This window comes from Corvus brachyrhynchos, unplaced genomic scaffold (genome assembly GCF_000691975.1).
Source record: "Corvus brachyrhynchos isolate BGI_N302 unplaced genomic scaffold, ASM69197v1 scaffold116, whole genome shotgun sequence".
Lineage (NCBI taxonomy): Eukaryota > Metazoa > Chordata > Aves > Passeriformes > Corvidae > Corvus > Corvus brachyrhynchos.
Window position 1 is genome coordinate 4,065,308 of NW_008240221.1, and position 13,275 is coordinate 4,078,582.

At 39.6% G+C, this 13,275-nt stretch overlaps 1 protein-coding gene across 2 annotated transcripts in view; it reads right to left on the reverse strand.

Moving 5' to 3' along the window:
- MBOAT2 (membrane bound O-acyltransferase domain containing 2) overlaps window positions 1-13,275 on the reverse strand; it is a 95,898-nt gene that overhangs the window by 62,479 nt on the left and 20,144 nt on the right. Inside the window, exons 1-2 of one of the 2 annotated variants that reach the window (XM_017745001.1) lie at window positions 12,494-12,572; window positions 10,862-11,000 (exon numbers count right to left, since the gene is read on the reverse strand). In XM_017745001.1, coding sequence (XP_017600490.1) covers window positions 10,862-10,899 — 38 coding nt within the window. In that variant the 5' untranslated portion in view covers window positions 10,900-11,000; window positions 12,494-12,572. Of the gene's footprint in view, window positions 1-10,861; window positions 11,001-12,493; window positions 12,573-13,275 lie in introns of those variants that run through there. The other variant, XM_017745003.1, reaches the window with a different exon arrangement.

Genomic DNA, 13,275 nt, shown 5'->3' on the forward strand with positions numbered 1-13,275 from the left:
TACAACTCCTCTCCGATGCCGAGGGGGGGATGAAAAGAGGGAGGGAAGAAATTAAACCCTCTCCTGCCTCAGTTTCCCCACAAAGCATGCCTGGGGAGTCCTGTCTCCCTTCTGTCAGCCTTAAGATGTTCCGGAGAATCTGTTTGGGTATTTAAAGACTCAGGAGGGTGGCTTGTTTTGTTTTGAAACTGTCCTTGTTATCTCATGTTTATCCAGTTGTTTTCAATGTTAAGTTTTAAATTTCTTTTTGTTAAAAATAAACGGGTGGAATGTTGGGGCCCTCCCCCTACCATGTAGCCCTGGGAGAGGGGCCCTGGGGGACAGACACGGGGTTTCCCTGCCCCTGCTCAGCCTCGTTCCCCATTGGTTGGTTTGTGTTCCCTGCGCGGGCAGAAGGACCCTTGGTCCCATGATTGAACAGTTCCTCGGCAGAGCCCCGGCCATGCGGCTGGAGAAATAAACATCTCTCTGAAATATCTATCAAGAATTGGTCCATTATTTCTTTCCACGGTCCTCGTTGTCTGATCCATCATGTTGCAGTATCCGTACCGTAACACACACCCTTCACACTGAAAAGCAGGGAAAGGTAGGGTAGTTCACACACAAAAGGTCAAGGCACGACACAATGTTCTACATAGAGGCAGGAGAGGCAAGCAGAAGGAAAACAGCAAGGAGTTGCACCAGTTCACAAGAACTGCAACCATTAGGTCCAGCTACTGAAAGGGAATCCTGAGCGTACAAAAGAATGGCAAAGTTTGGCCTGCAGGACACATCAAGTCCACAAGACATGGGTGAAAGGCTTTGAAAGCATCATGAATTTAGAGTGATCAGTACTCTCCTCACTTAGCTTCCAATTTTCATGACATGCAAAGAAAATTATCTTTAAAGAAGTCAAATTTATGCCCAAGATGATTGGTTCAATCAGCCAATTTCAAATGCACAAGCATAGCATTAGCTTCCATTCATTAAAGAATTGAAAACAAATCAAATGAAACCAACCACATATGGCCCATGATGTTCTTCCATTTTTAAGAATCAAAAGGAACCAGAAAGGGACTGAATTGTGGAAGAACAATTCATAGGATCACAGAATGCCTTGGATTAGAAGGGACCATAAGGATCACCTAGTTCCAATCCTCCTGCCATGGACAGGCACACCTTTCACTAGACCAGATTGCTCAGCACTCCATCCAGCCTGGCCTTGAACACTTTTGGGATGGGGCATCCACAACTTCTCTGGAACTGTTCCAGGACCTCATCACCCTTACAGGGAAGTATTTCTTTCTTGTATCTAATCTAAACCTCTGCTCTTTCAGCTTAAAGCCATTTCTTCTTGTCCTATCATTTTGTGCCCCTGCAAACAGTCCCTTGCTATCCTGCTGGCCCCCACTTTAAGTACTGGAAGGTGCCCTAAGGTCTCCCTGAAGCCTTCTCTTCTCCAGGCTGAACAGCTTCATCTCTCTCAGCCTGGCTTTATAGAGTTCTCCAGCCTTCTGATCACCTTCATGGTCCTCTGGACTTGCTTCAACAGTCTGATGTCTTTATGCTGGGGACCCCAGACCTGAATGCAGCATTCCAGGTAGGGTCCCATAGGAGCAGAATCAGCTCCTTGACCTGCTCCTTGACTCGCTTCTTGTGATGCAACCCAGGATATGATTGGCTTTCTGGGCTGAAAGCACACATTGCCAGCTCATGCTGAGCATCTCATCACACAACATCCCTGAGTCCTTCTCAAGGCTACTCTCGATCCACTCTCCACCCAGCCTGTACTTGCATGGCATTGCCCCGACCCAGGTGCAGGTCCTTGCATTTTTCCTTGTTGAACCTCATGAGGTCTGCACAGGCCCACCTCTCAAGCCTGTCCAGGTCCCTCTGGATGGCAACCCTTCCCTCCAGCAGTGTTGGCTACACCACAGTTTGATGTCATCGGCAAACTTGCTGAGAGTGCACTCAATCCCTTAGCACTGGTCCCAGTACAGACCTCCAAGGGACACCACCCATCACGGCTCTCCATTAGGACATCGAGCCACTGAGCACAACTCTTTAACCCCATTAATACTAAAAAGGTGACCTGATCTTTGGAAATCTGCAAGTGTTTTCAGGTATTGCTTTAGAATTAAAATAATAAAAGCAAAATCAAACATACTAAAACCAGTATAGCTTCAGATGCAGAAATCAGGCAAATAAATAACACAGCTAGAAACACTTCTACAAAAGTAAATTGGGATTGCTTTGAAGCCGCTAGACTTAAGTAGCTTAATAGCTTTTCTTAAAGAAAAACACTCTGGTGTTTACTTTCCAGAAGGAATGTTCCTTGTACTTATAAAACAGCCTATTTCATACAGAAGCCAGCTGCACGCTCTTACCACAAAGACTAATGGCATTCCAGGCTACATTAGGCAAAGTGTTGCCAGCAGGTCGAGGGTAGCATCCCATCTTCTCTGTTGGGCACTGGTGAGGCCACATGTGGAATGTTGGGTCCAGTGCTGTGTTTTCCAGTACAAGGGAGGCATGGACATACTGGAGAGAATCCAATAAAGCGCCACTAAGATAAGGGACAGAAGCATTCTTCTTATATGGAAAGACAGAGAGCTGGGAGTGTTCAGCCTGGAGAAGAGAAGGCTCAGGGAGATCTCACCAATGTGTGTAAATACTTGAAGGGAGGCTACATAGAGGATGGAGCCAGGCTTTTTCCATGGCGCCCAGTGACAGGAATGTGCCCAGAGGCAATAGGCACAAACTCAAACACAGAAGGTGCTCTCCACACAGCAGGAAACACAGTTCAGTTCCCTAGGACAACTCTCCCACCTTAGAGATATTCAAAAGCCATCTGGACATAGTTTTGGACAACTGGTTCCCCTGCTTGAACCCTGCTTGGAGGGTGATCTCTGGTTGAGGTTGGAAAGAACCTCCCAATCTCAAATTCTGCAAACACTTTTCAGGCTGTTACAACTAACACAAGAGATTACTTCAGAAAATGTGCATCACAAAACCAGGACTTGCTCCCGTATGAGTCAACCCAGAACTCCAAGCTCAGAACTTCGCCATTAGAAAATAATATGCTGACAGAGCAGACTAAGCAATCAGTTGCTGCAGGGGAAGGCTCACTGCTGAGCCTTTAATGAGAACTGTCTGGCTGAACTGAGGCTACCATCCATTTTCTCCCTCTGCCTCCTGAGATTTCTTGGCATCTAAAGAATCCACCAACCAGCATGCATCTGGCAGGAGTCCTATTCTGGAATCCCTCAGGCTCTCAGAGATAGAGTATCTTGAACTTCTCTGGCAAAATGAATCAATATTTCCATTTGCAAAAGATTCCCTTTAACAGAAAATCCTTAACTGAGCACACTGATAGTTCAAGGATTGTCTGCTGAAGTTACACAATGACAATGTTTGATTACTCAAGTATAAGGGAACGGGTCAGGACAACCATAAATACACAAAGTCCATAATTCAAGTACCAGTTATTCTGTTTGGGTTGTTTGGTCTCCTCTTTCCCACTCCATCTTCTCTCAAATGCATAATGAGCCACAATTTGCATGAGTTACCTGTTAATCACTACCTACTACAGTTCTTAACACACAGAGTCAGACAGGAACAGAGCAAGAATTTTCACAGTCAGGGAGGGGAAAGGAAAGTGACAGGTTGCTCAGGTATCTATCTGCTCAGTGACTTGACCAAATGCCATTGCAAACATATGTCACCACTTTTCATGTCCTGTGGCATGAAAACTGAGGCAGTGTATCCAGAACAAACTGGACAGTGTCACAATGTTCCCATGTGTTTGCAGAAGACGGAGAAAAAGCACAATTAAGAAACAGAAGCTTTTTTCTGATTGATCACATATTTTCACTCTACGAGAGAGTAAGGAAAGAAAATCCAATATGTGATTATGAAACACTGGAGAAATACAGCATGGATAGATAATAGCTTCATTTCACAATGAACACAAGCACACAGCAGGTCATTACCATTCTGATAATATACTTTAAACAAATGCCTATCACTACTGATCTGAAGAATAAGTTTACAAGAATTATACTGAATAATGGATGTTCTTACATCAGTTAACACCTACAGCAGATGATTTAAAAGATTAAGAATTATTTTATTTCTTCATTGATTCTGTTCATAAACACAAAGTGGTGATGCCTGTAAGGAACTGATGTATTAGCAAACACTGGCATTCCTTCTACCATTGCCCATTTTACCAGTTTCAGAAAGCATCACTTACCTCTTTTCATTATTATTAACTGCTAAAACATAAGGGGTTTACTACATCCAGCGAAAAGATTTCTTCTACCATAAGAACTGGTCAGGGACTGCATCTGATATTTGTGTGTTTGAGTTTATGTTGTACCTCGTATTTCAATTCTTGTTCATAAGACGATGATGTTTAAGACCAGAAGTCATTTCATATTCCTGAGGTAACTGCACTTCTGCACTGCAGAGGGAACACTTTTGCAGGATCTTTGAAAAATGCACTGAATAGTTATATGAATAGCAAAACATAGCTAGTGCAACAAACTAAACATTCTGCTTCTAGATGTCATAGGCTGCTTTATTTAGACCCTTCTTCTATTTATACAGATTGTGTCACATATACTAATTGCCCAAACAGGAAGTATGGAAAAAATACCAGAGAAACTAACCAGCCTCCAAAAGCCCTATACTTCACATCAAACCAACATCAGAATAAAGCTTTATTTTAACACATTTTTCAGAAGCCACCCATGAATCAAGTTTTGTTCTCACACTTGAAAGCCTTACCTTTTTCAGTTTGGAGATATCCTATCTGGATACGGATGTTGATACTTCGGACATTCATGTAAAACACAGCAAAAGCCGTTATTCTGCTCTCCAGCAGCTAGGATTGATGAAGCCATTGGCTTCTGACTGCACCTCTGATAGCAGCTTGGTAGTGAGGCCCTCACACCCTTCTGGAAAGATCCCTCGGGTACAGTAATAGAATGTACCACATCATGGTCCTGTAGACTGAATTTTAATTTTGTTATCACATAAAATGGTAAAACTTACTGTGGGGACAGCTCTTTAGGTAATCACAATCACATTGCTTACATAAATTTCTAAAGGAAATCTTTCAGTGAACCTACTGCAGTCAGGACAACTGAAAACCAACACCCTCAAAACTATAGTTTTACATAAATGTCGTCTCTCTGCAGAAGAATGTGCCTACAGCATGTACTGGTCAGCTTTTCAGAGCACCATGGTCATGCAGAAAAAGAGATCCAGAGGAGCCTGGACTCTTGTTTCATTACAACTGGAGAGAAGTGGATACTGCCGATCAATGAGATCTCCTTCCATCTTGCAGGAAAAAAAAAATAAAAAGATATCTCTATAGGTTTTTCTTTTGTTATAATACATTTACCAACTTTTAGTTGATATCTATGCATCTTAAGTATGGAAATGGTAAAATCTTACTATTCAATCTCACTGTACGCATACCACCTCATTTACACCTCACAAGATGTCCTTAAAGCATTCAAGAGATTAATATTATTTGAAGACAAAAAGCTCTCTACAGAAACACCTACCACCAAAAATAGCACTCCGTATCAAAGTCAGAAGACAGTGATTCGGCACATGGTTGATGACACAGCATATATTAAACATGGTATCACAAATGTATACTATGGTAGAGGGAAGAAGCAAAGAGGAAAGCCCTGATGAGCTGAAAAGCCTGACACTTAAAAAGAGTTTCCAGGATACAGGATTTAAAACGGACACTCCTAGAAAGAGCAGAATACAAAGAAAAAGAAAGCTACCCATGCGACTCTTACTTAAAATGGTGCATTACTTGTATGCATTGTGCATTACCATGTGGTGTGATCTATTAATAAAACAGATTATTCACTCTAAGTAATCACACACCAAATTACCCAGAGCTTCCTTTTGCAAGCCTACTGACTTCACAGTTCCTGTTGTGCCTGTGATGAGTAATGACTGCAAGAACTGCTTAGCACTTGGCTATACTAAGCATTTTTTATTTCAGTATTATCCAGTTTTGAAGATTAACACCATGCTACATTGTCTAAGGTACTTGCATCTTCTTACCAGATGTAAACACACAGCAAACCTGCCACACAGCTAAAATTTCCTAAAATAGAAAAAAGAACACCAAAAGTTCAGATTTAAGATAGAAATCACAGAGCAATTTACAGTACCTGTCTTTATTTACACACTTCTCTTCCAACATAATCCAATGCAACTTTTAAACAGAAAGTTTGAAATTTACTGTTTTAAAACAGTAAGCTTCTCAGCTAAAAACAATGTCAACTGATACATAAGGGAATTGGATTTCTTGCACATAGCCCTCCTGCAAGCAATTTGTTGATACTGAAGAGAGTACAAGTAAATCAATTGCATACCTTCTCATAGCATCACAGAATACGGTGAGTTGAAAAGGACCTACAAGGATCATCAAGTCCAACTCCTGGCCCTGCACAGGACCATCCCTAAGAGTCACACCATGGGCCTGAGAATATTGTCCAAATGCTTCTTGAACTCTGTCAGGCTTGGTGCTGTGACCACTGCCCTGGGGAGCCTGTTCCAGTGCCCAACCACCCTCTGGGTGAAGAGCCTTTTTCTAATATTCAACCTAAACCTTCCCTAACAACTCACAGGCCATTCTCTCAGGTTCTGTCCCTGGTCACCACAGAGAACAGATCAGTGCCTGCCCCTCCTCTTCCTGTCGCAAGGAAATTATAACTGCAGTGAGGTTTCCCCTCAGTCTTCTCTTCTCCAGGCTTGAACAGACCAAGTAACCTCAACCACTCCTCATATGGCTTCTCCTCAAGATCCTTCATCATCTTTGTCAAGAAGAAAATAAGGGATTTCTTGCTTGAATACTGGAAGAACACTTGCCTTCAAACATAACTGAAAATTTAATTCAAAATAAAACCAACTTGCAGTGTCGAATACTCCCTTTGACATTTCTTGATTACTCAGCCTGGCTTTCACCTGTTTCTACTGACTTAAAGACACAAAACTTCTGTACTTTTTCTTGGCATAGTCTTTGTTTCATTTGCCCTCACCCCTCTTTTTATTATTGATGCTACGTCTTAGAGAAAAGGATAGAAAGACATGCTACTACTTGGTGCCTAACATGATCTCCTCCTACCAAATTAACTGTCTCAATCACAGCTAGTTTATTTCACTTTAAATTGAAATGAGCCTGATAAATTTAAGTTAATAATACCAAACCTGGACAATTGCTGGGTGAGGGAAAATTAAAGCATAAAAAGTTTTCATGCAAGTTCAGATCAGATGAGAAAACTAAGCTGCATGAAGTCACCTCAAATAAATTTTAAGCTATAATAGACATTGAAGTAAGACACCAAAAGGAAATGGCTAGCATGCTTATGACAACTGGAATTATTCAGGATCATGACAGTACTAAGACTTGGGTTTCACAGAGCAACCTGCTCTAGCTGATCCTGCTTTGAACAGGCAGGCTGGAAGTTAGAAACACTTCCCCTCCTCAGCTATTCTATGATTCTGTGATCTTGTCTTTAACTTCCAGTAAAGACATTTGATCTGCAAAACTGATCAGCTTTAAAAGCTATATGATACTTAACATCTTTAATTGAGACACTGGATTTTAAAATTAAGATGTTTGTATTTTTTAAGTATCAACGCTCTTTATTCACATCCACCTTCCCTTACAGAAAAAAAACCCCTACAAATAGAATTTTTGCGGTTTGCTGTGCATTGGTATCAAGGGCCATGATCTTTTAGCTCCAACCCAGACACTTTATATACCATCACTTGCAGTTCTGCAGGCAAAACTGACTTGCCTAACTTACAGCCAGCAGTTTCATTAAGAACAATGAAATTATTGTTTGCTGAGCTAGTCATAACTAAAGTGAAATTTGTCTCAAATGCAAGATATTTCACCAAAGAATAAAAAAAGATGCATAAGTATGCTCTTAGAGAAGAAAATTTACTATAGTACATGGTACCCTTGCATGTAATCTCTCTATCCCAAACACTACTGGCTCAATTCATTCAATGCCATGCAACCAGAATTTTTAATCAACTCTTATTAGCAGCTATCTTTGCCAGGAGCTGAAGAAGAACACAGCTTTCACTGAAATCTTCTCGGTACAATTTATTCTGCCACTTCATTTTGTAGGGACCCTGATTTATTTGACATCAATAGTTTGTTGAGGTAATAAACCATGCAGCAATGATACTATGACTCAGAGCTCATTTGCTAACAGCCAAGTTGCTTGGCAGCATGACAGGCAGAGTAATGTGCCTTGAAGAAGTATCTGTATAGATGCTACAGCTTTCAGAGATTACCAAACAAACAGAGCCCAAAACCATGACTTTATCAATTTTGTTTTGATTGATTGATTGTGCTCAGCTTCACTTTGAGCACAAAGATTAAAAAAAAAAATTTAAAAAAAAATCTATGCAAGCCAAAAAGCTACTCCATCACAACAGATTTCTAACACACCCAGGCAATTTTACACTACTGCTTCCTTCCAAGAAGGGGTTGTCCTCTATATGCTTACAGAAACCAAGCACACAGTGTAGGAAGTAGGAGAACCCTCCTTCAGGTAAACACCAACATAAAGTGTAGCTACTTCATACAACAGAAGTCCAAACTTTTTTTTCACCTGAATTTTCAAGTGTGATGGAAGAGGTTTTATATGCCAATGGCATCATTTAAAATCCCCGTTCTCCTGAGAACTCTGTTAAGTAACATCAGCAATCAAGTGAAAAATAAAATAAAATTTCAAAATGGGGTGGGGATTTAACAAACAGACTGATTTAGACTCTTCTCTCTGGAAATACAAAGTATATAATCAGAATTTTTTCTAGTTGCATTAAGGCAGCATATGTCTTTTTTGTACCAAACCAGCTGTGAAGACTACAACACTTCAAAAATGCCCATGCATTGCTATTTATTATATTTTTCAGCCTCTCTACTTAAGCATCAACCTTTGCAAATCTGCAGACACTGGATGATTCCTATCTTTCTTCCTCCCTATACATCTATAGGGACACACACACTCCCCAAAGATTAAATATATTTATTTAACCTTTATTAAAGGTACAGCAAAAAGTGATAGGCACTACAGGTGAGAAAATTGTAGTTCTCTTTTCACTCCATTCCTGTAATTACAAAATACAAGCTCATTAAAGGCCTTTCTATTCAAACATTCCAATTATAGGAAGGATAACATATAAAGTTATTTTTCAACTTATACTTTTACTGTTTTAAGTCATACATTGAGTTCTATTCAGGCGCAGCCAGGAGTGTTACAGGAAGTTATCAAAGTGGGTGAGCTTGCAATAGCTACTTAGAGCAAATACTTTCAGAAGAAGTTCATAAGGATTACTAGGAAATTCCTTCACAGCTGTTAATTTCAACAAGTGCTTACTTCTCAAGTGATTGAAGACAGACATCCATTTACAGGGTTATTTTTATAATCATCAAATCTCCAGCGTACAGAGAATCACTGCCTGGTGCTAGTCAGTGTTTCAACTCACAGTCCTCAGAATACAAGTCTGATTTCTAGGTAAGCATCAGAAAAATCATGTCATTCAGCATTATTAAACACCTGACTGACAAACTAAGTGCCACAATTAACATGCCAAGAGAAATAGCTTACTCAGATGATCAAGACTTTTTGGCTCTGAGATTTCTAAGATAAAACCATCAAATCTCCACCACACCTCCTTTGCCACATCTCCCATTGTTTGTCAAACCCCCACAGTAAGGAGTGAAGGCAAAGGGGAACAAGGCATTAGTCAGTCCTGACTCTGGCTAGGAGCATAAGAGAACTTATCGAGGACTAACGTTCCAAAATCCCACAAAAAGGTATGACCAGGAAGTACCTCCACAGATACCAGACCAGTTACAACCAAACTTTCTCTAATCAAATTTTGTTTAAATAAAAACAAGCCAAAGTTTGTTTACTCAAATTCTAATCTGTCTTTACATTACCATGTTCAAACAACTTACGTACATGGGCTTAGGAACAGTACAAGGAACTGCATGTCTATCAAAACAAAACAGAACCCCAGAATAGCCCAGTAACAGCTACCATGAAAGGCAAAAGTGCTTTGGAGAATGCAAAAGATTATCAAAAAACACTCCTTGCTTCAAAGGGTAAGGAAGCCTGTATACCCAGTGCACAGCTACTGAACTGATAGCAGTATAAAAAATTTAGTTGTCTCTTACTTGTTTAAGCAATTTTTAGAGAGGCTTGAGAGACTGAGGAGCTATATTAGAGGGTAGGGAATGCAGGAAGGAGAGGAATAATGTTTTTCCTATCTGTACACTCATGAAATCTGCAGGACAGCAAGCAGGGAAGGGAGAAGAAGGAAACCTAGGTCAGTGAACAAATTTAGATAATAGACAAAAATATTTTGTACAATACCTAAGTGCTTTTCCAATACCAAATCCACTTGAATCCATATTTACATCACATACAGGTATTTGAAGTTTGACTCCAATGTTAAGATGCTTGTGGAACAATGCAGGTGACCCTCTAACTAGGACTGTCAGCCAATGGGTCCCTCTGCAATACAGAAACTAAATCCCAAACCTGGGGCTATGCAGGCAAATACAAGTACTATGATTAGTTGTACATACACACATACCCCCACTAAAACACTGACATTCTCCAGTCCTGAGGCCAGCTGGTACCAGCTGCACTCTATTGTACAGCACTTAATCTTCAGTCTTCCCTGGGCTCCATGAGACACATTTCATTGCCTGAAGAAAAACGCTTAGGTGGGAGAGGAGTAATTCGCATTAGTTTCTATTCAGACTGTCAAACAGAAAGCTGTAAGTGGCATTTTTCTGACAGAAAATTAAAAGTACCTGGTGCATTCCTTAGTTAAAGGTATAGGCATCATCATTTCTGGGATACTCCAGTAATGTAGGAAGCAAACCTTGTACAGTCTTGCCTGTATCACCTACTACAAGTGGCTCCTTGAGTTTCCCATACAGCATCCAGACACTGTTCACAATTTAAAGTAACAAATGATTCTGTTACATTTTTTTCTTCCACTGAAAGAAGAGGTTTTTTAGTTTTATCCAATGGCAGACTAATTCATATGGTGACAAAGCAACATAAGCTCTGTAATCAAATCTAGGTTTCCCCTCACAGCTGTGCAGTAACAGCTGTGTATAACACAGCAAAATCTCAGCAGATCAGGCCATGCAGTTAAATCAGCTGGTATGAATTAGGAGGATCAGGAATTAGTGTTCCCTTGCCCCCATGCAGGAAATCTGCCTACCTGTCTCACGCTCTTAGGAATGTAAACCACTGCTGGATTTCCATTTATGAGAAACCTACGTTACTTGTTATGATAAAGACCACAGTGCTCCTGACTGGTACCTCCATTTGCCGCATTTAACCACATTAAAAATGTCTTTAAAAATATTAAGTAACACAAGTTATAGATTACATTGTTAAAGGTCTAAAGAGAAATTGACATTAACAAGTTGCTTTACAACAACTTGTAATCAAAGAAACTGTTTGTCTATAAACCAGCCACCCAACCAAATGAGGTTCTTTTGCATCCACAGTAGATTGAATACATGAGGCTCTGATGAAAATGTTGAAGATAAGACCCTAATATGGGACATTTCAAAAGACAATAAAATTACATTCACTATCACAGTACAATGCAGCAGAGTATTCTAACAGGTAGGATCATTAACTAAGGCCACCCTGGCTTCCTTTCTTTCCTCTTTGTTTCTTCTACCAGCATCTTTTCTAACAGCCTCATATACTTCAGGAACCTATTCAAGCAAGGATTTGCTGTTTTACTAAACATTTATGCAGGAATTAACACAGTGGGAACCTAATTTGATTCTGATCTCTAGGCTAGTGGAATAGTAAAACATATGCATACAGTAATAAAACAAACGTCTGCCCTGCTTTTAAGAACAACAGAAAAAGAGAAATAAGTGTTATTCTATATAGATTCAGATATTGCTAATAAAAATCAAGCACTCAAACTTAAAATAATGCTGTATATGTTTTATATAAATGTATTCTTAACCTAAGACAGCATTCACACTGTTACTAAAAAAAGGGGAATTATAAACACTTAGTATCTAGAGAAATTTCTCACACAAATTCTCTTCCCTTCAGACATCTTCCTTCTACTAGCATTGGCTGTTTTCAAATTACATTTGTCATTTGTAAACACCCAGAAATACTTAGGATTAAGTAACAATGAAAAAATAAGAATATGTAGAACACAAAAGATGTCTCAGTAGGGTATTAATTTTAACAAGTTTTAGATATTTCAAAAAGCTGGCAAAAATTCCCAAATAAGCCATCCTCTCTCCTGAAAATAAAACCATGGTTAGAGAATGCAAATACTGAAATGTTATGATACAACTAGGATTATGGTATATATGCACCTTTACAAAAAAAAGGTCTCAACAGTAGCCTTCTTATAAAAGCAAAACAAAATAAATTTTAGAATGGAAACTTACTTGTGCATATTTTCCACTCCTATTATGATCATGATATAGTAGGAAATTCCACTTTGTATAACAAAATGTAAGGCATACCTAGGGGGGGAAAAAAAGTAAACCCTCATAGCATTTGCTTTAATGACAATAAACTGCATGCATTTATTGTGAAATTAAACAGGTTCAAAGTTTAAAGCCATCACTTCTCCCAAAGAAAACACCCCTTTTAGTCTATTTAGGTTTTCTGCTACCCTTCCTTCTGTTGAGAACTTCTCCCTTTAGCATAGCACAGAGAGCAGTAATGAAAACTAGACACTGAGCTAGAATGCTCCAGCTCAATCAAGGATATTGCTAATTCTTACAATGCAAAGAATTTGCCTCATAATACTTCAATTTGGCATTATTGCCTATGCAAATAACCATAAACAACATGAAAATTTTGTGGTTTAATTTCTATACTCATCTTTCTACCCATTTGCTACAATAGATATCTCAGTTTAGGCCAACAATTTCTTAGTATCCACAATATGGTAAGATTTCCCACTCAACAGAAATGGTGACTGTGTCCAGCCAGTCTTTGCCCCAGGTTGTCAATAACTAATAAAGGGATGGTGGCGATGATAGTCACAAAAAACACAAACAAAAAATCCCTACACATCAACAAGTCACAGATTTATTTCACAAAGTTGCTCTAAGCTCTTTTGTTTGTTTTCACAGCTTACCACCACAGCTATCCAAACACCGTGGCTTTGGGGGTTTGCTCTGGTCTTTGAAGGAGTTATACTCCAGTAAACTGTAGAGCA